Source organism: Carassius carassius, chromosome 44, assembly GCF_963082965.1.
Source record: "Carassius carassius chromosome 44, fCarCar2.1, whole genome shotgun sequence".
NCBI lineage: Eukaryota > Metazoa > Chordata > Actinopteri > Cypriniformes > Cyprinidae > Carassius > Carassius carassius.
In genome coordinates this window covers 5,325,900-5,351,705 of record NC_081798.1, presented here as the reverse complement: position 1 = coordinate 5,351,705, position 25,806 = coordinate 5,325,900, and the positions used below count along the sequence as shown (strand labels likewise).

Genomic DNA, 25,806 nt, shown 5'->3' with positions numbered 1-25,806 from the left:
AGAATTGCGAGTGTATTAGGGAATTCTGACTTTATTTCTCGCAATTGTGCTACAGAATACAGTTATTTGTGTAATTAGCCCCAGTATCCCTGATTCAAAGAATAATGTCAGATGATACATATGTTCGAGGACTGCTACTGAATTTATTCAGTCACTGTAGATGTTGTCTAAAAAAAAAACTGAGGCACTGTTGTTTCTTTTTTTTGCAAAACCTTACAAATCATTCAATCCACCTGCAGGTTTTTTTTTGCAAGTGAGAAATCACATCCATATATCAACAACTGACAATACAAGATTCCTGGTTAGTCAACAAAAAAGAAATCACTCTAGTGGAAAGAAAAAAAAACACAAATACAGAATGCAGAGGTTAACTGGAATTACAATATATACATGATTAAATGGCAGTGTCCTGAAATGTCTTGGATGCTGTTCACACAGGACACATTCTTTTATTTCTTTGCTCTGATTAGTTAATGATTTGTCTATGTATATGTAAAATACTGAGGACGATTGTCTTGTTTTTTTAGCACTTCTCACAATGTACATTGCAGATGTTGATGCCACATTATTCTGTTCTCTACTGTGTTGTGTCTAGCTGGTTTAGAAGATTTTCTTTGCAAACAACTTAGAATTTGGCATTAATGTCGCCACCCACATTTTAGAACAGGCTTGACTTATATGCGTATATCAGGGATAGGCAACTCCGGTCCTGGAGGGCCACTATCCTGCAGAGTTTAGCTTCAGCCCTCATAAAATCTCACCTGTCTGTATCTATCTAGTAATCCCGAAAACACTGATTGCCTTGTTCAGGTGTGTTTAATTAGGGTTGGAGCTAAACTGCAGGATAGTGGCCCTCCAGGGCTGGGCCTCCCTGGTGTATATGATGCCTTACAATGCTAAGTAGCTAGAAAACACACTAGATTTCTTTACACAGATTTTGGGTCTGCTACACTGGTGCACTACTAGGACTAGACTGGATTTCTGAAAAAAGAAAGAAAATTTTGTCATTCTTATCCTCATGTTGTTCCAAACCTGCATGATTTTTCTTTTCTCTTTTCTTGTGGAAAACCATCAAATATATTTTTAAAATGTCTCTGTACAATAAAAGTCAATGTAATCAGATGTTGTTTAGACCCTGATGTTCTTTAAAATATCACTTTACATTAAGGTCTTATTTGTTAACATTTTTTTTACATTATTTATTTTATTTTAGTTGATAAAAATAAATACAATTGGTCATTGCTTATGTTTATTCATATAGTGCATTACATGGATAGTTCACCCAAAAATGAAATTTATCCCATGATTTTCATTTTTGGCTGAACTAACCATTTATCTAATGTTTATTTATACTTGTAAAAGCTGTAGAAATTTTGTCCATTGTTAGAGCAGTTCATGTAGACCAACGTCAACAAATTAAACCATATTGTAAAATGTTAGTAAAATATTTTATTATCTTCCATAGAAGAAATTAAGTCATACAGGTTTGACATGAGGATGAATAAATTGACAGAATTTTCTTTTTTTAGGTGAACTATCCCTTTATCCCTTTACAGAATGGTCACAATCAACACATGACCTTTGGCTTTGAAGAGGTCCACAGGTGTTTGTCAAAGAGCCACTACTTTGACTACCATGACTACTACTTTTAATTTCTGTTCTTACATAACGGTCATCTGGTCAAGACATATTGCTACACAGTGGCAGCTTCTTGGAATGGAGTCTCTTATCTGCTGGTCAGAAAGTGTAATTGACACCCCACAACATGTCCACATATTTTGAACCTTGAGTTTCAGGATTGGACTTGACCCAGTCTTATAGTTCCAACTACAACCACTAGAAACTCTATTGAGTCAATGGTGCACAACATTACTTCAGTCTTGTCAACACGACCTGGCAAATTAACAAGGCTGATGGAGTGTCAGAGGAGAGCGGAAACACTTTGTCGCTATATACGGAGTAGAAAAAACTTCCATTCAAACCCCATCCTGGATGCTGCCGTTAAACTTCCGAGTACAGACCCTGGTGTGAGAAACACCTGTTAAGGAATAGAGCCCCATCCTGCAAGGAACACAGCGATTAGATCTTGCTCAAAAGCATCTGTCTCTCTGGTTGGAGGTATCTGCACACCACCAGTCTCACCTTTTAATTCGGCTGATCTGCTCGCACAGGAAAGACAGGTACTGAGTGAGCTTCACCATGGCGATGATGAGCGTGCCCCCCACCAGTGTGCACGTGGGCCAGAGGAGTGAGCTAATGATGGCCCCGCGGCCATAGAGACGTGTCAGGAGGACGCTGTCCTGCTGCTCCGAGGGGTCGTAGTAGCACAGAACCTGCTGGTGCGTCTTCAGTCGCTCTGAGATGTTCATCACAATGCTGTGCATCAGCGTGTGATCCTTGCGGCACTTTGGGATGTAAAAACACTGCAGGAAAAGAAGGAAGTGCATTTACTTCAGTACTGCACTGCATCATGGCCATTTATGTGTGTGCTTGGTGTCACAGAAGAACTGCCCATGCATCACTATTTACTGGTAATGTGATATATCCCTATAGTTAATGCATATGGTTAGGTGTGGTGTACCTCAGGGTGGGCCTCATGGGCCTCCTCATTGTATGACAGCCGCAGAACTTTGCCAGTAAAGTTCAGACTGACGTATACTTGAAGGCAGGGAAACCTGGAGCTCTTCCTGCATTCTGATCCGCAACTGTAGCTGCAGTTAATCTCAGCAACTATGCTAGAGTTTAGCACTGTACAGTTGGACTCCTCTGTCCACACGCTGAGAGAAAAAAAAATGGGGAGAGAAGTTGAAAAAAGTTAAGAAATAATTTATATTTATGGTGTTAAATGCATTTATCATACAAGATGAAGCGAGATAGCTGGTGGTTGACATGCTGCTGGAAAGCTTCCTACAGTTTTACATTTTCAAGTCCCTTAATATTAATTGGAATAAATGATTGATGCATTTATACAGCACTTTATTGTGTATTGCTGTACACCCAAAGCGCTTTACAATCATGGGTGGGGGGGGAGCAACGTAGTTTTTCCAGGAGGTCTCCCATCCAGATACTGACCAGGCTCAGCCCTGCTTAGCTTCAGTGGGCAACCAGTCTTGGGCTGCAGGGTGACATGGCTCCATTCTGTTTAGGTTCAGGTGTGTTTGAGTTAAGCTGAGATCTAGAGAAGCAGGACTGAGCACACCTGACTTAATGTGAACCTTAACCTGTGGAGAAGTCAAATTACTTGCTAACGAGTTCTTCTTGTATGCTGTTGAAGGGCATATTGGAGGTAAAATTAGCATAAACTCAAAGTTGGCAATATTTACTTTTTAATTCACATTAATCCAAGAAACAATGCATTAATAATAATCATATTTTATGAAACTTACTCCACATCTAAATACTTTCCTTTTTCACTGACATCGTCAGTTCTTCTCACTATTTATACCTCTCCCCTCTAGCTTATGTCACAAAAAAACCACTTTTCATTATCTCAATCAGTTCTTAAGAAATTAAATCAAGTCTTTTTTACAGAAGTAAATTTTAATATGTATTTTTCTACCACTGTAATTTAATATTTTGCAGATTATTAGTGCCTGACCTTGGCTTAATTTTCCACCTTGCTTAAGGTTGTTTGTATGTGTGCAATGCAGTGACACCAAACTCTGTAATGTACGGAAATCCTAATTTGGTGCTGGCATCCTCAATGAATTTGCCCCTTTCCACCCAAAGACTTATTTTCCCTTTGACAGTAGGTGAGCTTGAACTTCATACTCTTCAAGAAATTTCACCTCAACTTTGAGCTCTTAACACTCAAGAGCTATATTTAACCTTTGGTCGTTGTTTCTATAAGCATTTCCTAAGGAAAGGAGGAGGTGACTTGACCAAGTATGGTGGCCCATACTCTGAATTTGTGCTCTGCATTTTACCCATCCAAGTGTGCACACACACAGCAGTGAGTAGTGAGACACACACACACCCGGAGAAGTGGACAGCCAATGCTGCGGCACCCCGACAGCAGTTGGGGGTTCGGTGCCTTGCTCAAGGATCTCACCTCAGTCGTGTATTGAGTGCTTATGCACATTTTTCTTAGTTATAAACAGGTAATTTGCTGAGATAATGGATAAACTCCATAACTGCAGAGAGGCAAGCCTACAAAATTGACCACAAATTAAAGTCTTAAATATTTTTCTAATATTCTTCTAGACATAACACTCCATTATAGCCATCCCGTTGCAACTTGCAACAAATTATATAATCAAAGCTGCTTTTATTTTTAGTCGTCTTGACACACTAAGTACAATATTTGTACATCAGGGTCAACCTCCGTATAGTGATTTGGCCCTCTGTTGTGGTGACTGATTACATGTTAATGTTTGTCTGCAGGCCTCTTGTCTCCTACTCTATGAATAACAGACCTTGTGTTCTTTGGCTATTCCAAAGGCTCAGCTGCCTCTTTAATTGCCTTTGACTACAGTGTATGCCAGCTCTTATCTGTGTGCAATCTGTGGTGGGTCAGTGGTATTTGGAAGAGCTCCACAGAACTCAAGTCGACTTCTATATGTAATGTTCGCTAATCTGTGCGTTATGGTCAAAAAGAATGAAATCAGGCAAATGTTTGGTACATTGTGGACAATATTTTTTACACTGATTGATCATGTTTAGGGCCATTTCATAAGTAAATAAGGAGAACAATATGAATGTCTGTCTGTCTGCCTGTCTGCCTGCCTTTCTTTCTTTCTTTCTTTCTTTCTTTCTTTCTTTCTTTCTTTCTTTCTTTATTTCTTTCTGTCTTTCTGTTTATCTGAAATGTAGAAATTATTTCCATGTTTTTCATATTTTTAAATTTAGAGTTAGAGTTTAATTAGAGTTAAAGTTAGAGTTAGAGTATGAGTTAGAGTTTAATTTTTTACTTTTTTTGCGGTTTGAGCTAATTATAAGGCAAAAATAAAGTCGCTCTATAGAAGTTTAGTTTACATCTGCTTTCTTAACTTAGAAATGTGAAAAGGATCTATAGCAGAAATTGCTAACATCTGTGGTGAAAATTAAATATGAATACATTAGTATATACATTTGTTTCTTCAATTTAGAGGTTACTTAGAGGTACTCTGTAGTTCTGGATGGTTAGACCAAAGAAATCCAAATCAAATTTTTTTTATTTGTATGGGTTGTTTTTTTACAGTTCATGCAGTTTCTTGGTTTACCATGGTTTTCGCTGAGTGTGCCTTTGTATTAATCAGAATGCATGAAACATGTTACATGTTAGCATGAGTAGTTTTGGAATGAATTATGTCAGAATGCTCTGACTTAAGCTTTGTGAATTTATGCTACATAAAATATATCTACATGAAACAAAAACCGCAGATGGACTGATTGTGGCTCTCTGACACTCTCTATAGCATTTTATTTGTTACCGCTGTAAACAAAGCAGTACTGCACTTTTAAACACTACATTAATATGAAGGGGAGGTGGAAAAAAATACCATCTAAACTTTTCTGTAGACAGTCATTTCCCCTCATATAAACTCCTACCCACAATTTAGTATTGGCTGATATTTTGTGCATCGTGAACAGTGGGCTTGCTCTGCCTGCTACAGTATTTTCTCCTCTTTGTGTTTGTCTTACTATTCAATTCAGCATTTGAATGGGTAGAAATTACTGAATGTCCCTTTAATTCTGTGGTTTCAGTGTATTTTTGTGCAGTACTGTTCAGAAGGTTTCTGGGCATCTTTACCTGTCTGAGTAAGAGCGCACCATTGTGATGCCTAACACAAAGTACATCATGGCAGAGAAAAGGATCATGCTGAGGCCTAAGAGAATGGCTCTGTCCTCTCCAGCCTTCAGCGCTGTGACTGTCCTCCTCTTCTCCAAAATATCATACTCACGAATCTTCTGATAAAAGGTCCTGCTTGAGTTACATAAGTCACAAAACACACAAAAAGGGGGGGGGGGGGTAGATTAATGAAGGCATGGTGTTTGCCAAACCTAATATAACAAAATTCATTTTATTAGTCCTTATCTCGTTTAAAAAAAAAAAAGTATGAGGCAAAGATTTAGGTTTAGTTCAGAACTCCAATGACACACAGATAGCTGCTACTGTTATATATGCATAGTTAGTTCCTTTCCAAATATTTAACTCATGATTCTTTAATCATGTTTTGACAGCAGGTCATATTGCTTTTGAAGATTATGCATGGGTGTGAAGGCAAGCTGTCTAACCTCTTTATCAGTGACCTTTTGATAATTACTGAGAGTAAAGTGGTCAAAAGCATTACAAACTTACAAGCCACTTCCTGTGTTTAGTTTACGTCAGAATCCAAGATTAGTTTCAACATTAAAATTACATTCTCTGATACTGTAAAATCAGTGTAAAACAGCAGTTATACTTAAAACTGCTAATAATAGTTACTGAATTTCCGTTCATTAAATAATCTCTGATGCATCAGTTCTAGAATGATGAGAGTAATTTTTATTAAGAAGAAGCTGCATGTTTTATAGGGATGCAGATGTTGGCTGATTCAAGTTTTCATTTTGAATTTAAAAAAAAAAAAGAGTTGTAAATGCAATGTCACTTTTTGTTAATTTCCTTACTTCTGAGCCATTCTATATTTAGTTAAATCTTATTTTTAAATGCACTCCTAATTTAATATCACTGTTAAATCTCAAAGTGAGTATCATTTATCTGTAAAAGTTTCCCTTTTAAACAAATGATTTTGGTTTTGTTGTGATATTTTTAATTTATTTAGACAGATTTATTTAGAACATCATGTTACATGCACTTACTATTATAATAATAACAACAAGAAATTATGCAAAATTACATGCAATTAACCTTAAGCCAAATCCTAACCCTAACCATATACTAGTAAGTACATGTAGTTGAATTACTCGGTACTTAAATGTATAATTACACTGTAACAAGGACATCTTAAAATAAAGTGTAACCCTATTTTTTACTATTATGTTTATTACCATATTATCCCTCTGTACTTAAAATCAACATGAAATCAAACATGCAACCTCCTTACAGAGATCCTAGAAAATGATAGTTTAGCTTAGTGCTACACGGGTGGTTCAGTCAGTTAGTTAGTTAGTTAGTTAGTTGAGTCATTGTAGTTTACCTTCTCTCACTTCCTGATCCTTGAGCTCCTTTGCTTCCAGCCCACAGAAACATTCTAGCTATTCCAGTGTGTGCAGCTCTCTCTGAAGCACTCAAATAAGACTGCTGGGATGACCTGACGAGAAAAAAACACACTTAGTTTACCATGTGCTTCCCTCCACACAGGTTCGTTTGCAAACTGCTCCCAGTGCGAAAAGATGAATGTGGTTTTTTTTTTATATATCCCCTGAAACTAACAGTCTTCAAAAAAAGGTGAAATGTTACAACCACAATTTTAAACCAGTAACTTCATCATTGTGGACAAAACATAGAAAGTCCAAAAAGAGAATCCATCAGTCTTCAAACAGAGAAAAAGAAAGTTTCCATAATCCTCAGCAGCGGACAAAGTCCGTCTCATGTGGTTGGAACCAGTTCTCGATAAATAAATCTCACTCCAGGCACTGAACTAAGCATCTGCTCCTTCATTTCCTGCCTGTTGGTTTGGTATTGACTATTCATGGGCTGGCAAGTGGCAGGGTTGAAAATAATAATTAGAGTAGTGAGCAAGGAGAGGAGGACCATTCACGTCATTGATCCCTTCCTCCAGCCCCGATGGAGAGAGTGAGAGAGGAAAGAGAGAGGGAGTGCCGCTCAAAGCCTCCTCCTCCTCCTCCTCATGCACCCTGTTGCTGATTGGTGTTGATGGAGAGTCCTGTAGCATCAAGGTGACACAGGTGTTTAGGGCCACGCGCTTGCGAATGACTGACTGCACACTCCTGCCCTCAGATGCTGTCCAGACTCATCACCAAGCCTGTTCTTCTCACAGAGTCTATCATGCGTTTAAATGTAAATCTGATGTGATGAGCTGAGCTTGTGTCATTTGAAAAACTCAAATTATGATCAAGCACTTAGTGGGACAGTGTTATATATTGCTGCATCAACAACAGATTTTGGTGGCTTGTGTTTCACCCTTAAAACTATAAAACTACTAGCCTAATTCATTGGTATATGATTTATTGTTGTTTGTAATGGTCATGCTAACCATTACTAAATCTTATATCAATGTATTTACCAGGTACTTCAGAAAATCTTTCAAAATACATATACCGATGTACCAACTTGACTTACTGAGCAATTTCCAGTTTCTGGCTGACCTGCCCACAAAGGTACAGAGCAACATTTTATCTAAAATGTATGTCTGAAAAGCAAGTGAGCAAATCTTTGCCCTGCAGTGGAGAGCTGTAAACGTCAACGATGGGAATATGCCACATATCATATTTGTGCGTGCTGACTCTCTTGCCCATGCTGAGTGGGCCGGAACACAGGGCGATGAATTAGATAAGAGTTAGAAGCAGACAGGAAGCACTGACCCAAGGAAACCCATTGTCCACACTGCACCTAAAAAAACAGCTGCCAAAAATGCTAGGGCAACGTGGCACCGAGAACCACAGGCAGTGTTTTTAATATAGAATGGCTGTCTTTAAAAAGCTTGGTATGGCCTTGACAGTTGTTGGTATTTGCCCTTCTGGTCACCTTAGCTGGGTAAGTAACGCCTTACAGGGGCCTTTTTTGTCGCAAAAAAACACAGACATCTGGCGTTCACCCAAAACAGCTGGAACGTTCATCCAATGTGGCTGCGCATGATGGGATTTACTAAACCCATATTGTCACTGCAGTGATTTATGAGCCATTGTTGATACTCCACATTAGCTTGGTTGGAATAAAATCATAAAAAACTGTTTTCTTCCCCCTCCTAGTAGTGCAACAATAGTTGAGCCATTTTTTTTTAAAGTCCAAAAGTTCCAATAGCTACTTCCAGTTTGTTCAGAAATTGATTCACTGATTTCCTGAAGTCCTTATGCTGCATTTTAGATTTTTTTTGTAACATAATATATAGTCACAACCTGATATGTCATGCATACAGCCCTGGACATGGATAAACTTTCTGGTACGCAAAACAAAGTACTTTAAAGGAATTCCTTTAGTGTATTGCCGTTACTGTGGCAACCAACAACAGCACAGTTGAACCCTGCGCACATTTTTATACACTGAAAAAAAATTATACTACTTTTTTTTAAGGTAAGTGGTTGCAAACAATTTATTTTAGCTACATAATTTTTTTTTTTTTTTAAATTTAGTCAACTAAATTTGTTTATTTAAATGTAGCTAAAATAAATTTATTGCAACCACTTACCTTAAAAAATTAAAACAGATGACAGTCAGTTTAAACTGAAGGTTAATGGACGTGATATAATGTTCCTTACATCTTAGCAAATATCTAGTGGTCCATGGATATCGATGTGCAGCCAGGAATCATATTTTTACATGTGCCTGATTTTGACGCTGGGGAAATAAATAAAATAAAAAATTGCCTGTGAACGCATTTTGTAAAAACTAAATAGGTTGGTCTGAAACTTATATCAATGTTATATATATCATCATATCATCCAGCCCCAAAACTTACATAGTTTTTTGTAGTGTTTATTTAAAAATATCCAATTATGCAGAATATAAGATGGTAAATATTTAATTGATGAGTTACAATAATAACAATACAATATATAGGGTATGATTTTACTGTAAAATTCAACACATTAATATGAAATGATAACTGCAAATCTGTGTTCCGCTGCCTGGAGTCCAATTGTTTCTGTGAATTGCAGTGATTCATTTCCTTCTCTTTTCTGTAATTTCAGCAGTCTGCAAAAATATGCCTCAGATTTCTTGTCAAATCTATTTGTATAGTCAATTGAAAAGCTCTTTTTTTTTTTTTCATTTTTTAGATGTGTTTTGTGTGTTCAGTCCATAGACTGTATAAAAACATGGACATAGTGTCCGTGACATCAAATCTATTTTTCTGAAGAGTGTTTTTAAAGCTCAAAGTGGGCGGAGCCTGCAGGCGCCATCGTGGCAGCGTCTCACTATGCTTCACTCCCGGATCATCGAAAAAGGGCAAAAAGGGCGGCTCCAGTTGCTGAAACCACGCCCACCTAGCTCGACGGCAGTGTCAGCAGTGGCAATCCACCTGTCACTCAATTGACCACGCCCTTAATTATGCAGTACTTTAAGGTTTAATATAATTTAAACGGATGAGTTGTAAAAAAAAAAAAAAAAAAATTTATCCCCCTCCCACAGTTGTCATGAAAGGCAAAATTTGCTATATATTAGTGTTCCTGTAGCTCAATTGGTAGAGCATTGTGCTATCAAGTGCAAGGTTCAGGCTTCAATTCCCCGGGAACACATGATAGATAAAAATTGATAGCCTGAATGCACTGTAAGTCGCTTTGGATAAAAGCGTCTGCTAAATGCATTAATTTCATTTCATTTAATATAGACCAAAATCATTAATTTTACCAGGCTCTAAATGTTTTTTTCTGCTGTAAAGTTGGGCATTTTAACATGGGGATTCAATGGGACTCCCTTTTCTCCCTTTTGGAGCCAGCCTTTTGCTTCCTCAATGCTGTCTAAAAAGCTGTAGGACATGTCAGGAGATAATGATCTATTCATAATTTTGTATAAATTCTGTTTTAGTTATGCTTTTTCAAGCCATTTAGTATGTTAGACAACATGAGAATGTGTTTTTCCAGGCTGGACTGCTCCTCTCTCTTCAGCTAAATTACATGCTAATGTTGCCTTCTGGAGGCCTGACACATGAAAATGATAAATAATTATTGCTCTTTCACATCACAACTGTCTGGATAAAGCCCAGGTGTCTCAGTGCAAAACCACCTGAGAACTACAACCAGAGTTTAGTCCACTGCATTCAATTGCTTTCCTCTATTTATAGCAAACATTTTCATCGATGTTTACATCTAAATTAATAAGTCGCATTATGCACCTTACTCAAAACACATTTCTCAATCTTTTTTTAAGATGTTTGTGGACTCGGGGTATAGGACGTCCCAGTTAAACGCATGTAACTGCCTTTGATTTCATTGTGTCTCATTAACAATGTCGCATTCATTAGCAATATGATCTCTGTTCACCCTTGTTATTTAACACATAATTACACACCTAATGTTGCATGAAATTAATGCTCTAATGACAAAAACAGAAGTACACTCCAAAGGACAGGTTAAAGAAGAGCTAAATGAAATGTTCAGAGCTGACTGAAACAATGTGTCAGTCACCGAGCACATATAGATACCGTAGATATGCAATCAGTTGTTAACTCTTAGGACCAGAAAGACAATAATAACTCAAACTAATATTGGGTATTTTCACCTGGATAGCATGGTATGAAATAATATGTGACAAGATCACATGTATTCCTATTTCACGCCTCTCTAGAATATGTGACTTTGATTTGGCATTCAGAGGTCAAGTATTTTCAAATTTTTGCCATTGTTTAACAGTTCGTCAATGCAGGAAGCTGAAATTAGCGTGCTAATTTTGTATCAAACTGCCATATCACTGTTTCTTGTTTCATATGAACGCAACTAGTGCTGTCATTATTATTAAAGTTACTGTAATTTTATTGCAGTGTTGTTCTTGTTGATAAGCAAATTGTACATTAACTCTATGTCAAGGTACTGATCACTCGATTTGGAATTGTCACCCAAAGATGGCAAAAACTGGTGAATCAATGGCCATTTACAGGGTTGGATAGATCATTTTTCATGCTAAAAACTGTACACTATTCGGTTATTGTTTCAGATCATGACATCTTTTTTTTTTTCTGCTAATTTACTGCTCTCATCAAGCAAACATAATTACCTTTTAATGGAGCATTTTCAGGTCTATTACTCTAATGAGATTTTTATTTTGGAATCTTTCAGTGCTGCTGGCCAGAATTCGAACATTATCTAAACACATGCATATGGAATATAAATATGCCTTATTTTGCACAGCAGATACAAATGCGTGCAGATGAACTGGAGAGAAATTCACACATAGCAATAAGAGTGATTTATGAAGCCAACTAAATAATCCTAATAATAATAATAAACCAAAAAAACATATGGTTATTCCTTAAACTGTATACATTTATGAAATAAATATGTGAACTGAATCCAAAAAGCTGCGATAAGAAACCTAGACTTCATGACTATCCAAACTACCCAAGTCTATTTATAAAGCTGAATGAATTATTTACTACATATAAACTGCTCCTGAGGAAATTCCCTCACCATTTACATTAAGAACTACCAGGGATATAAATATGTTTTATATGGGGTCAATAAAACTGTTCAGAAGTAAATTAGGTTTATTTGGAGAGTGGCTTTCTCGGAAATTAGTATTGGATCTTCTGGCATGACACATCACATCATTGTATTGGATAACAGCCATGGTGGTTGTAGTTTTAATTGTACATTCAACACTCATCATAGATCATCAGAGAAAATAACATCCCAGAGCTTTGAGACCAATAAATGTTTCCAGAAATTGATGCTCTAGATGTTCGGGTTGATTGTCTTGGAGACAGCCAATATGATTTGGATGTCTTCGCTGTGTAATTGATAGCTGTATTAAGAATCCAAAATTAACACCCAACAATGCCAAATGAGAGTTAAAATGGGTTTAGCGAGTAAATAAATCTATTAGCAGCCAGTTGGAAGGACAACGTAATACACTGCATAGAACAACTCTTAAGAATGATATTCTGACTTACTACTACTACTACTACATTAAGGTATAATAATTTTTAATTATTATTATTATTTTATTTTATTTTATTATTTCATTTATTTAATTCTGAACATTTTTTTTATAAACTTAAAAAAAAGAATTCCTTAATTTATAAAAATAAAAAAAATACAAATATTTATTTTCAATGGCAACAAATCGCAAAATACAAAAATCAATATGGCTGACAAATAATTTCTCCGTAACCTTTTTATTGGAATTACCAAATTTACTGTATGAAAAAACAGCATGCAATTTTTATAGCAAAGCATGTGCCACTTAGTTATTAAATGCCCAAATGACAAACAACAGTACATGATAAATTAATGAAAGGCTTTCACGGTACCACATTTCTCCATTGACATTAAGGTTATTATAGTTAACAAAAACTAAAATCATAAAACTTTAACTGAAATGAAACATAAAAACGTATACTTTTATGTATGTTTCTTGCCGAGGCATCAGTTTTATTTAGTTTAACTTGATGTAAATAAGTAAAACTGAAATAAAAAATAAATCAAAAGTATATAAATATTAAAATAATACTATTAATGACCAAAAGCACACACACACTAAGACAATAACACAACAAAATTACTAGCACCTTAAAGCTCCCCATTATGGATTTGTATAAATTACCTTTCATGCAGTGTGTAACACAGCTTTAATTGAATTAAAAAAACATCCTGCAAAAGTTTTAAATCTGAAAGTGCACCATGTATAAAGTTATTCCCTCTCAAAAGAAAGAGTCGACTCTGAATCATTGAAACGAGTCATTTTTAAAACGAATCCCATGCCGTTTCATGTTGACATCAACATGAAACATTAGCTTATTGCCCGCCCACTTGTTGATCTTTTCTCATTGGTCTGAATGAAAATGCTAATTCATTCTTTCCAACTAGATGCCTCTTTTGAAGAGTAAAATAACAGTTTCCCCGGTAACGCTGCACTGCGCTCACAAACACTGCTTTATCAGGCATCACAGACATGATCCAATGGACCAATCACAACAGATTAGCGTCACGCAAAGGAGGGGTTTGGAAAAATGAATAATTGAGAGAATTGTTAAGGAGTCTTTAAGCTAATAACGTAAAAAAAAATGCATAAGACAATGAAAGTGTTTTTTGACCTTGTGTTGATGGGGACTCCCAAAACTAAAATATGAACCTTTCGTTACCCATAATAGGGGCACTTTAAACAAAAAAAATGAAAGTAGAATATATGAAAATAAAACAAGTTAAATATGAATAAAAACTATAATAACATCTCAGTTATAAAACGCAATATGAATGAATGAATGAATGAATGAATGAACAAACTGATTGATAGGAAACAAATCAATGCACTCTTTAGTATCAGGTGTATTAGTCTGAGCAGCTGAGGATACTCCTGTGTTCAGAAGTGTCTCCTGTGACGCAGATGGTATCGGTCTGAGGGGCTTTGTGTATCCTGAAGACTTTGGTGTTGGAAGGTCAGCGTCTCTTTCAAGGCTCCACAGCAGATGCAGTCTGACATCACCACAGCAATACAGACACATGCTTCACATTGTACAATGTGAAATTTACAGCCATCGCCGCCACGATTAGCTTTAAAAGTATTTGTAGGAAGAACCAGGAGGTCTGGAATCCTGTGCCGGTGGGTGTGTTTGATGAGCAAGTGCTGCTGAACTGGGCTGGGTTGTAAATTTCGGTTGAAAAGTGTCTTTGCTTGGCGTCACTGTTGTGTCACGACAGGGCAAACGGGTCATTTGCAGAGCTGTGTGTTGAAAAGATGGCGTCTAGTTGATAACATTTATTACCCCAGTAAACACATCCAAGGAACTGCCTTACTCACTTTAGGAATTTGGTATTTCAAGTGTGACACCAGCTGGATGCTATTTTAGGATCCTGATTCAAGAAGAGCAGAATTTAGATGAAAACGGTGATAAGTGTAATTATTAAACATGCCCATGGGTCAGTAAGATTATTATTTTTATTTTTATTTTTTATTAGAAATGTTTCTTGAGCAACAAATAAAGGATTAAGTGACAATGAAGAATGGAGTAATGGTTGCTAAAAATTCAGCTTTGCATCACAGGAATAAATTACATTGTAAAACATATTTGAATAGAAAATCTTTTAAATTGTTCCAATATCTCGTAATATTAGTTTTTACTGTATTTTTTAAATAAAATCCAATAAAAACTTATCATGGTTTCCACAAAAATATTAAGTGGCACAACTATTATAGAAATTCACAATATAAATGTTTTTACTGTATTTGTGATCAAACAAATGTAGCCTTGGTGAGCATAAGAGATATCTTTCAAAAACATTTAAATAAATATTACCAACCTCAAACTTCAAAACTGTATATTGATTGGGAAACAATCAAAACACTCTTAGAAAATTAATCAGAGGGTCTATTAAACCGTTCAGCTCAATATTGCAACAGAAACCCATATTTCCTGATGTTGTACATTGTGTTCTGATGTCCCTGCTCACTTGACAAATAAAACTCATCATACTTGATTTCACCTACCAAAGACACCAGCTTCAGGTCAGGTTGCAAATATTTGCACAGCACTGAAAGAGTTGGCAGCTAATTTCCTTTTTCCACATCAAGACTATAAATCCTTCGACTGTATTTCAAGCTGTTTGTCTGTTGCACTGCGTTTAGAAATACCTGAAATCACAAAGGCTTCCCCGGCAGGTATGAGAACCGTTGCATTCAGCATCAGCCATAACACGAGGCCAAGCATACGCCAGCAGAGTATTTAACAAAGCAGACTGACTGGCCGTGAGAGATTGACGTGCCACTCTTAGGTAGAGCACAGCCCGTCCGTCTGTCAATACTGTTTCAAGTGAGAAAGCGGAGTGCTTTCGACAGCAGCCATTAATTGGTGAATGTAAAAACTTGCTGTTTTCCTCCAGCTCTGCCGCTGCTCAGAGATCCAGTCAGCAGTCTGTTAATCACACTCACTCAGGCCCAGCGAGACAGCCGCAGCCGCAAGGTAATGACACCTAAACAACAGGGATAAATCACAGAGCAGGGCCCACGACACCAGCACAGGAAACAAGTCATGCTGCTAAAACTGAACACAACCAGGAATGATAGGATATCGGTTTTGCACTCAATTATAGTGCACTCAGATGTGGTTGCTTGCTGTAACGTACTGTATTCAAACATTTTTATTAGGACAGTCAATTGATTTAAAATGAAACAAAATTAATTGATATACTAATTAAGTAATCAGTTTAATAATAAATAATTACTGTACAAAAGTTGGGGTTGGTAAGATTTGAAGTTTTGAAAAGAGTATATTCACCAAGGATAATTTAATTAAAAACAAAAAACAGTAAAATAACTATTATTGTAAAATGTTATAACTTCTATAACAGTTGTAGAGTATATATATACATATATATATATATATATATATATATATATATATATATATATATATATACACAATAAAAAAAATAAAGTATTTTAAATAACATACAATTTAAAAACTTACGTTAAATAATGTATCATCTTTTCCACAAAAAGAAAAGTAAGTAAATAAAAGTTAGAACAATTCACCATAATAATGTTTCTATTGTATTTTTGATCAAATAAATGTAGCCTTGGTGAGCATAAGAGACGTATTCAAAAAAAAAAGAAAAAAAAAAATATATTATATATATATATATATATATATATATATATATAGGGGGTGTTGTTAAATTGACAAACCAAATTTCTTCATATCCAAATTTTACAGTACCATTGCAAAAATATCCTATTTGCTATCAGACATGATTGTATTTTTAAGGTGGTGTATGCCATGTAAAATAAAAGTTTTTTTTTCTTTTAAAGGTCCCATTTATAAAAAAAAATAATATGAATGATTAGTAAAAAGAATGAGTGCACCTTTCAGTTACCAGGTATCATAGATTTGCATGTCTGATGTGTTTGAATCATGTCAGAACACATGCAGATTACTGCAATTAGAGTTTACCTACAGTCAATAAACATATTCCCTCCATTAGTTGCTCTTTTCTGAACAATCAAGCCTAAAATCTAAAATACTATCATGACTTTAACCGTCTGCAGCTTTTCAAAGTCTTGCATCACCACTGTGTGTGCAGAACTTCTGTACATGTAGGACCTTACTTTTCTCTGCTGTAGTGGATGTCCTGTTTGTCCTCTGGCCCTGTTTGGACTTTAGAGAGTGTTTATAGTGTAAAAGCTGGTTTAGCGAGACCAATGCTTTAAATCAGCTATTAAATGACAGTGTAAAACAGAAAAAGAGAGAACTCTCCTCCAAATTTAAAACTCTGTTATACCCTCATTTTGTTCCAAACTTGAATGACTTTCTTTCTTCTGTAGAACACAGAACACTGTCTGTAGAAGACATTTCATAGAATGTCCGAGCTGCTTTTTTTAGACCAATCACTTTGCCTAAAAAATATATACAAAATTCACCATATATCGCAAAAAAAGTTACTACCTACACACCATGTCTAATTCTCTTTTCCAAAACAATTTAAACTGCTTATTCAAAGACACTTTTATAGGAATAGGATAGCTGGATAAATTGTGGTTTAGCAGATTTACATAATACACCTTTTGCAACGTTACCAGCATTATTCCTTGACAATACACAGTTCAATATGTTTGCCTAATAACTAAATGAATAAAAACCTTGTGTAAACACAGCAATGAGCTTATAGCTGACAAGTCAAACACATATGAGGCTAATAACCCCTTCTGGATCATTGTCACACACTCCATAACATCACCACGCCATTGTGTTTCACACCAGCAAGCCGGACTGAATCATGTTATGTAACTGTCCTGTTTGTCTTAGCAGTCACTCTTCATTCAAAACCATTTTAACCCCAGTAAAGGTCACTTCATCGCATCGATTGAAGGTAACCCTGTAGCCATCTGCGTGCTGCTATTGAAAAATTCTTCTCGTGTCTGGACAAAAGATGGCAGGCGAGAAGCACGTAGGTTTTAAAGAATGCTCATCTGCTTTGTGCAGCTTGTAGTGTGTTTCTCTAGGGGCCCAGAAACGCCTTTCCCCCGCAGATCGTGTAACCTAAGATGAATAAATGAGCCTGTGCATTTGCTGTCTCATAAGAACCCCGAAGATTTCTGGGAAGTCAGGTGTCACGCTGGGCTTTCTGCTGCTGTCAGAATCTGAAATCATCTAGCTACATACATGCTTTTCCCGATATATCTGCGCAGAGTAGCGTGTCAACACTTAGAGGACCTCTACTGACAAGTCCTCGCTGGGTCAGGTGGAAATTTTTGACTGAGTACACACTTAGCTTTTTATGTTCCAACATTTTGGCCCAAGGTCAAAATAATTATAGCGTCCTGTTGATCAATGGGTCTCCGTTTGAGCTTGCAAATGCACTGGGGTATGGAAAATTACACGGCTTAAAACTCAACAACAGTGCCAGCTTCAAGCAAAACAATATCAGTTGAGCTTGTGTTGTTGAAAGCCCTGTGCTGCGTGGTCAAACAATGTCATTTGTCAAAGTTTCTTGTCCCTGCTGTGACTGTAGAAAAGAAGACAACAAGTTGAGGGTTATTTGTACTTGTTTAACCTAGTTCCCATGTTTACGTATTGCCCAAAATTCCCCAAACCACAAAAAGCGACAAAGTGTGGGAATGAGCTGCTGTGTTTTGTGAGCAGAGCTGCTTGGCATCAGCTGGCGCTTCAAAGCGGCCTGTGCCCTTCCAGACAAAGCATTGGCTGTAATAAAATGCTCTGCTAATTTAAATTTGCTTAGCTGATCAAAGCGTGACTTTTTATTACGATGAGGACAGTGAGGTCATGATATTGGGGATTTGCAGCACACTGTATTTCTGTCATGAGATCATGTGCCACAAAGGAACGAGGGACATTTTATCCGTCTTTCTGTTTGTCTGTCATTTTGTTGTCACCCTAAAGTTTTTTCCTTCTTTCTGTTTGCTGTTATTTATTGACTGTTTTGTCATTCTGTCTGAATATCTGTCTGTTGTTTTAATTTCTGTTGATTGTTTTGTCATTCTGTGTCTGTCTATCATTCTGTCTGTCTTTTGTTCAAATTTTGTTCTGTCTATTAACTATTTGAGATTCTATCTGCGGCCGCGTTTCCACCGAAATTACCCGGAACATTTGTACCAGGAACTTTTTTCCCCCCAGACCTGTTGCTTTCTACGTTTCCACCACGGTGTAAAGTACCGGGAAGATTAGGCAAATAGACTGGTGACGTAGGTCTGCCCGCCTTTCTCAATACTATAGTACGCGATTTTGGACGTGCATCCTCGGTAGTTCAGACTTTGTGCATTTGACTCGGGAGTGTGATGTCCGCGATGACGCAAATCCGGTAATTCTGCTCCGAGATCGGCGAAAAACATTTTTAAATAGGCGCTGTCTTTTTCAATAAACCACAGCTTTGAGTTTTAAACAACTACATTCTCGCCTGAAATACTTTTAAAATTACATTTCATGACACAATAACAGTAATATTTTGCAAATGATCCGAATAAATGGTGGTTGAACACAACCAATGCTGCGTGAACTCAACCAATCAGAATGTTTAGCGCCCAAGTCCCCCCCCTAAAGTTCCGGAACTTTGAAAAAGTACTACCTCGCCAGGAGAGACTTTCTGAGGGGCATTTTTTTACCTGAAACTTTATTTAGTTCCTGGTTCCTGCGGTGGAAACACACCGAGTACCAGGCCAAAGTCCCTAGTTCCTGGGTAAAGTTCCTGCAGTGGAAACGCGGCATATGTGTCTGTCATCTTGTTGTCTGTCAATAGTTTCATCTGTCTGTTTTATCATTCTGTCGGTGCATATATCTGTCTGTCGTTTTATTCTCTATGATTGATTTGTCATTCTATTTGTCTTTGTCTGTTTGTCTATCTGGTCTGTCTGTCTGTCTGCCTGACATTATATCTGTGTGTCTGTTATTTTGTTCCCTCTCTAGCCTGTACTAATTTGAACAATGCCTGAAACTTGGTATTGCGAGCACTTGTCTGTTTGCCTTTTTAAGAAGAATCACTTTATGTATTCCCCAATTGTAAGCCGCTTTGGATAAAAGCTTCTGCAAAATGACTAAATGTAAGTGTCTGTCGATAATTTGTTGTTCTGTCTGTCTCTATATCTGACTGTGGTTTTGTTCTGTTGATTGTTTTGTCAGTCTGTCTGTCTTCCTGTCTGACATTAAATCTATCTGTCTGTAATTTTGTTGTCTATTGATAGGTTTTCTGTCTGTCTGTAGTTTTGCTGTCTGTTGATCGTTTTATCATTCTCTGTCGTTTTGTTTTCTATCACTTGATTTGTCATTCTTGCTGTCTGATGTTCTATCAGTCTGTTTGTCAGTTGTTCTGTCTTTCAATTTCTCACTCTGTCTGTCTGAATCTATTGTTCTGTCTGTTGTTCTATCAAATGTTCTATAATCTATTTATCTGTCTGTATATCTCTGTTTCAGTCTGTTCTATCTCTAAATGTTTTTTTTGTTTTTTTTTTGCCGGCATGGTCGGCCATTCAGTTCAGATTTTTAGTTGCACTGCCAACATTTAAATTTCCCCCAGGAAAAAAATGATTATAAAATTAATAGTAATTATTAATGAATTTAAAATATGAGTGAATTTTAATGTGTGACTTTCTATTTTATTCTAACATTATATCCATCAGTGTATCTATCATTTAATTACAACTGAAATCTCTGTATTGATATCATTCAGCAGTCCCTTTAACTTTGCCAGAGTCATGTGCAAACTAATCATACAACCTCAAATCTAAACCCATGGTGCATCTGTTGTCTTTAAAGTTACATTGACTCACAGCCAGTTAGAAACCACGATGTAGCCGTGACACACCCCTGAGCGAGCGCCTCTGTCTCCCATGTGTGCAAGGTGCTAATGGGGTGCTAGTGGCTTTGCTGCCTGCTGGCTCGGGATCTGATATAGTAGCTAAAAGCGTGCTCTTGCTGAAGGTCAGCTGGTGGGCCTTTACCAAATACAGGTCAAGAGGTCAGGGCAGGAATACACATGCCCTGTTGCTACAGCTGGATGATGAATGAACGATCATCTAAACACAAATATACCAACGTAACAGTGACGAAATATATGATAAACTAGTATCTTTGAACTTCTTGATGCTACTTTTATTAAATCAAGGGGAAAAAGCAACTAAACACAGCCCTGTTGCTTAAAGGGTCTGCTGTAATAGTCAAGCAATCCCATCTGTTTGCAAAGACTTGAAAAAAGCTTAATCAACAAGCAAGACGTGACTTTAACAGGAAATGAAGGATAACGCCTCAGTGTCTCAAGGCTAGAAGTTCAATTTCTGTGGATATTTACTCAAGCGCTTTATCTTTTTTTTCCCCCTTTTCTGTAACTGGCACACAGTTATTTGCCCTCACACAAACCGTCACCCACTAAAGCAAATGTATTTTATAGATGGTTGAAGAAACATCTAAAAGTCTAACTAACAACTTATTCTATAAAAAGCATTAGTGTATCATGAATCAAACCCCGTTACGCATTTGACAGACATACAGTAAATCATGTCTACCTTCAGGTGTCTTTGTTCCTTCAGGATTACCTGGCCGATAATCCAATTCCCAGCAGGCAGATGTTCTATTGGTTAAGCCTGTTTGCAAGGAGCACTATTAGTGAGAGAGACTTGCTAACTCTGAGTGTAAGCCTGTGTGCTCAAAATGTTTCAGATAGCTGCTGGTGCAACAAGAGTGACAGGCACAATAGACTCACTTGCTCTCTCATGCTTAAAATTTGTTGACTAGTGTCTGCACGTGGACATACACACCGATGACAAAGAAGCACTTGAGAGTAATCATTTCTGTTAGTAGATTCTAACCCTGGCAAAAAAGGTACTGTGTTGATTATATATATATATATATATATATATATATATATATATATATATATATATATATATATATATATATTAGTACCATGGCACTGAATGATTACCATATTCAAATACTATGGGTATTGACATGGTATATCAAAGAATACAGGTGAATTACAATAGTACACTACAAAGATTTTTCAAAAAGATGTTTTTTTTTTTTTTTGTAAAGAATGAGGAATTTTATTCAATAGGCATACATGAAATTGTTCAAAAGTAATCAGTATAATGTTACAATTTTTTCTGTTTCAAATAAATATTGTTCTTTTAAACTTTCTTTTCATCCAGGAATCCTGACAAAAATGTATCATGGTTTCCACAAAAACAATAAACAATAAGAAATGTTTATTGAGCATCAAATCAGCCTATTAGAATGATTTCTGTAGAATCATGTGACACTGCAGACTACTAAATTGACAACTAAATTGTCAATCTCAAATCTGCAGTTTCACTTTCTTTGCTACATCCTATTTATGGTTGCTGATGATTAAAAAGTGATCTTAAATATTAACAATACAATTTAAAAAGTGCTTTGTTATATTCTTTTTTATGTTGGGATTTTCTTTTTTTTAATATAGCTATATAAAACTATAGACGTGATTTGAGAAAGTAAAATGCACAAATTGGTACAAAAAGGAGAAAATTAAAATACACACATTTTCATATATTTGTAGTATTTATTTTCCAAAATTGAGAGCCAAAGCTGATTTGTTTTTTTTTTTTGTGAAACTTGAGCCATCTAGTGTTAGAGACCTCAAGTTGCACATACTGTACTGTCATAAACAGCTTTCATAATCCCTTGAAAGTGGCCTCATGAGCTGAAATAGTAGTGAAGCTACCCACTTTCATAATTGTAAAATGCACGTGTTTGTGGGGTTGAATTTGAAAATAGTGAAACAAATTTCAAACAGCCTTATCAATGATTCCAGGCCATCTACAAATGAACCTAGACCACCTGCGGGTGATGGATTTATAGATTGGAAACTACTGAGCCAAGCATGTTTGAAGCATCATATTAGCATATTAGGTACAGTGTTTGATCCACAAAGAAAATCATGTGCTATATACTGTTCTTCTCATTTCTACAGTCCTCGATGTTAACTTTCCTTTGAACTGAACTGACAGACACACTTGAGTATGAGATCATCTGAGAAGCCCTGCTTTACATTAAACTTCCTTTAGCTAACATAAGTTAATGCATTAACATTAATAATGAGCAATATTTATTAATCGGTGTTAATGTTAGTTAATAAAATACAACTGTTCATTGTTATTTGTTTTAGCTCGGGTATGCATGTTAACAGATGAAACTTTTACATTTAATAATGTATTAGTAAATGTTGAAATTAACATTAATGTTAATCAGTGCTTTAGATTTATTGTGTATTTAACATACTTTAATCGTACTTTCTGTTTTGACATGCAGTTACATACTACACATTGGCAACCCTGTTTTATGTAGGCCCACCCACTCAAGCATTTCTGGTGATTAAAACAGCTTCATCTGTTTAATCGAACTTTTGTGTATTTGTGTCTTTAACTCGTAACACTATTTTATCAATTTAGCAAAAATTTACTTAAATAGAAAAAACTTGCAATATCCTCTGAATTGATTCGAAAAACCACTCCCTTAATCATCACCAGATTAAAAAAAGTGAAAACTCGGATACTCAAAATAAGTACAAAAAAGTAAATTTCCTAGGATTTGAGAGATAGTAAGTGAAAGAGAGAGTGGGAAAAAAACTGAATGGGAAAATCACCTTACCCCTGTTCTCTCATAGGTCTTTTTATGTATCTTTCTTGCTGTGCAGTGTTGTTCTCTGACGGAGCACTTTGTGTTGGTCCCAGGAGGAAAGAATTGAAGGAAGTATGTAACACTTCCGTCAGTTCTGATAGAGTGAGAGCAGCTGCCACAGACTTCACTTCTGAACAATAATCTACAACAACAAAAATACATGTCTGCGCAGGGACTTCAATCCTTACAATTGGCCTTGATGTCTGGAGAGGTGTGTTTTGGGGTTCTTCCACCCATATTCAAGGACAGTCACATGTTTGCAAGAATGAATGAACATAGGCCTAACTAATGGGAGTAATTACAAACTAGGGCTTTATGTAATTAGTTGACATATTTATAATATTAATTAATATTTATAATAAATAATTAATTTAATGTTACAGTTAATCAATGAAATACAATCCAAATGCAGTTCAGATTAAAAAAGATGGCCTGGTTTGGTTATTTTGCTTTACAGCTGATAAAAACATCACAATAATCCACATGACTCCAGTCCATCTTGTGAAGTAAAAAGCTGCGTTTTTGTAATTGACAAATCCATCAAGGCGTTTCCATTTTAAAATGAAGCATCTTACCAAAATCCATCAGTTGTTTAATATAAACACATCTTTTTGCTTTACATGATGTTAATTGATGGACTGGATACATGTGGATTACTTGTGGATTATTTCGATGTTTTTATCAGCTGTTTTGACTCTCATTCTGACGGCACTCATTCACTGCAGAGGATTCATTGGTCAGCAAGTGATGTAACGCTACAATTCTGTTTGGCGGCTAAATGTCATTCAGCCACTAGGTGGCTCTGTTCACACAGAAACCTAGTCAAGTTCATGTTTACATCCTCTTTCTTCATCTGTCTGTCTCTATTTATCTCCATGTTCCCTTGGCATTGGCCTGCAATTTTAAAAAGCTACAAATTTAAGATTAATACAGCCAGTTCTAACGTCGAAAAGGACTAATGCTTTTGAAAAATGGGCCGTTTGAAACCACTGTAGTTACACAGTCAGAAAAGATAATAACGAAAAACATCATTCAAGTAAAACCTTTATGCATGCCAACATCAAACTAATTTAATAATTTCTTGAAATAATCTGTAGCCTGCCTTTTCCCCTAGTAATTTAAAAGACTAAATACACTAAAATGGAGCTGTATGTAGTATATTTAGTATATATGGGCCGACCGCTGGGTTTCTCAGGGGGAGTTTGTCTCAATCTATATTACTGACTCAATCAGGTTCCGTAGTGTGCCCTGCTGCATCAGGAGGGGGGAGCCCTGCTAACCTGCTACTTATATTACACATTCACTTAGAATAAATTACATCGTAGTGGCTGCGTACCCAAGAGAACGAGCGATAAATCTCAAGGGTGCATTGTTTAATTGGTGCAATCTACGATATTCTTGCAAAGTGCTGCATTCATACCCGCTATAGATAATGGAGCTCCGTGGGGGTCTTTAATCGAAGGGATTAATCAATCGTTCCAGACTGAGAGGAACAAGGAGTGTGTTGTAGGAAGAGAGATGGAGTGGGGGTGGGTAAGATAGGATCAATCCGTTTAGTCCTGTCTTTACTCATCCTGCCTGCAGTCTTCCAGCCTAGAGCGGGAAAGAGCCACTATCTACAAATCCCACCAGACTCCCAACCACATAGAACGGCTAAAAATAGCCCGCTGATTTGACACATGCAAAGGCTTTACAGCAAAATCTGAGCTCAGTCCATATGAGCTGATATGGATATGATCTCATCCTGTCACACCTGAGAGATCAGATCACGTCTTGCAGCCGTGTGCCTGAACATGTTAGCATTAATATACTATCAGACTGTAAAAGTGCTGCTCATAGGCAGGTGAATGTAATGCTGGATCATGTGAAGGAGGATGGGACTGTGCTAATGTGTCGTCAAGAAAGGAGACGGAGAAATGAAAGAGAGCGAGAGTTGCCACACAGTGAATTAAAGTGGCAATAGTCCAAGGAGAGAATAGTAACTTCTAGATACGTAGTTACAGCATAACAACCACAACTCGATACTCTCTTGCCTCTGCAAAATCATTAATAGGATGTTTGGGTATACTCGAAGCATTCTGGTTTTTGCTAGGGCATTCTTAAGATATTATGATCACTAGGGTGTTTTGGTTAGGTGCTAGGTGGTTGCTAGACTATTTTGGGTGGTAATTAAGGTATTGTGGTCTCTAGGGTGTTGCTAGGGTGTTCTGTGTGGTCGCTGATATGAGTTTTGGGTGGTTTCTCTGTGCTTTTCCAGGGTTTTTTGAGCGGTAGCTACTAGCTAGAGCATCATTAAGACAATATGGTCTCTATGGTTTTGCTAGGGCACTCTGGGGCTGTATACAAAATCACCCCTATACCCTCATTCACTATTACTTACATTAGGTCACTA

The 25,806-nt window shown here is 36.6% G+C and overlaps 1 protein-coding gene across 8 annotated transcripts; it reads right to left on the bottom strand.

Annotated features, from left to right (window-relative positions):
* Positions 1 to 1,646: 1,646 nt before the first annotated feature.
* si:ch211-247n2.1 (calcium-activated potassium channel subunit beta-2) lies at positions 1,647 to 23,542 on the bottom strand. Of its 8 annotated transcripts, none has more exons than XM_059538129.1 (6): positions 23,385 to 23,541; positions 7,119 to 7,232; positions 5,732 to 5,905; positions 2,582 to 2,777; positions 2,143 to 2,423; positions 1,647 to 2,061 (listed from the first exon to the last, which is right to left on the bottom strand). In XM_059538129.1, the coding sequence occupies exons 1-6, from the start codon at positions 23,396 to 23,398 to the stop codon at positions 1,977 to 1,979; spliced, it is 864 nt and encodes a 287-aa protein (XP_059394112.1). In that variant the 5' UTR covers positions 23,399 to 23,541; the 3' UTR covers positions 1,647 to 1,976. The 8 variants fall into 8 exon arrangements, with proteins under 8 accessions (XP_059394112.1, XP_059394113.1, XP_059394115.1 ...); XM_059538130.1 differs by having other exon boundaries at positions 5,732 to 5,902; XM_059538132.1 differs by lacking the exon at positions 23,385 to 23,541 and adding an exon at positions 21,263 to 21,326.
* Between the last annotated feature and the right edge of the window lie 2,264 nt (positions 23,543 to 25,806).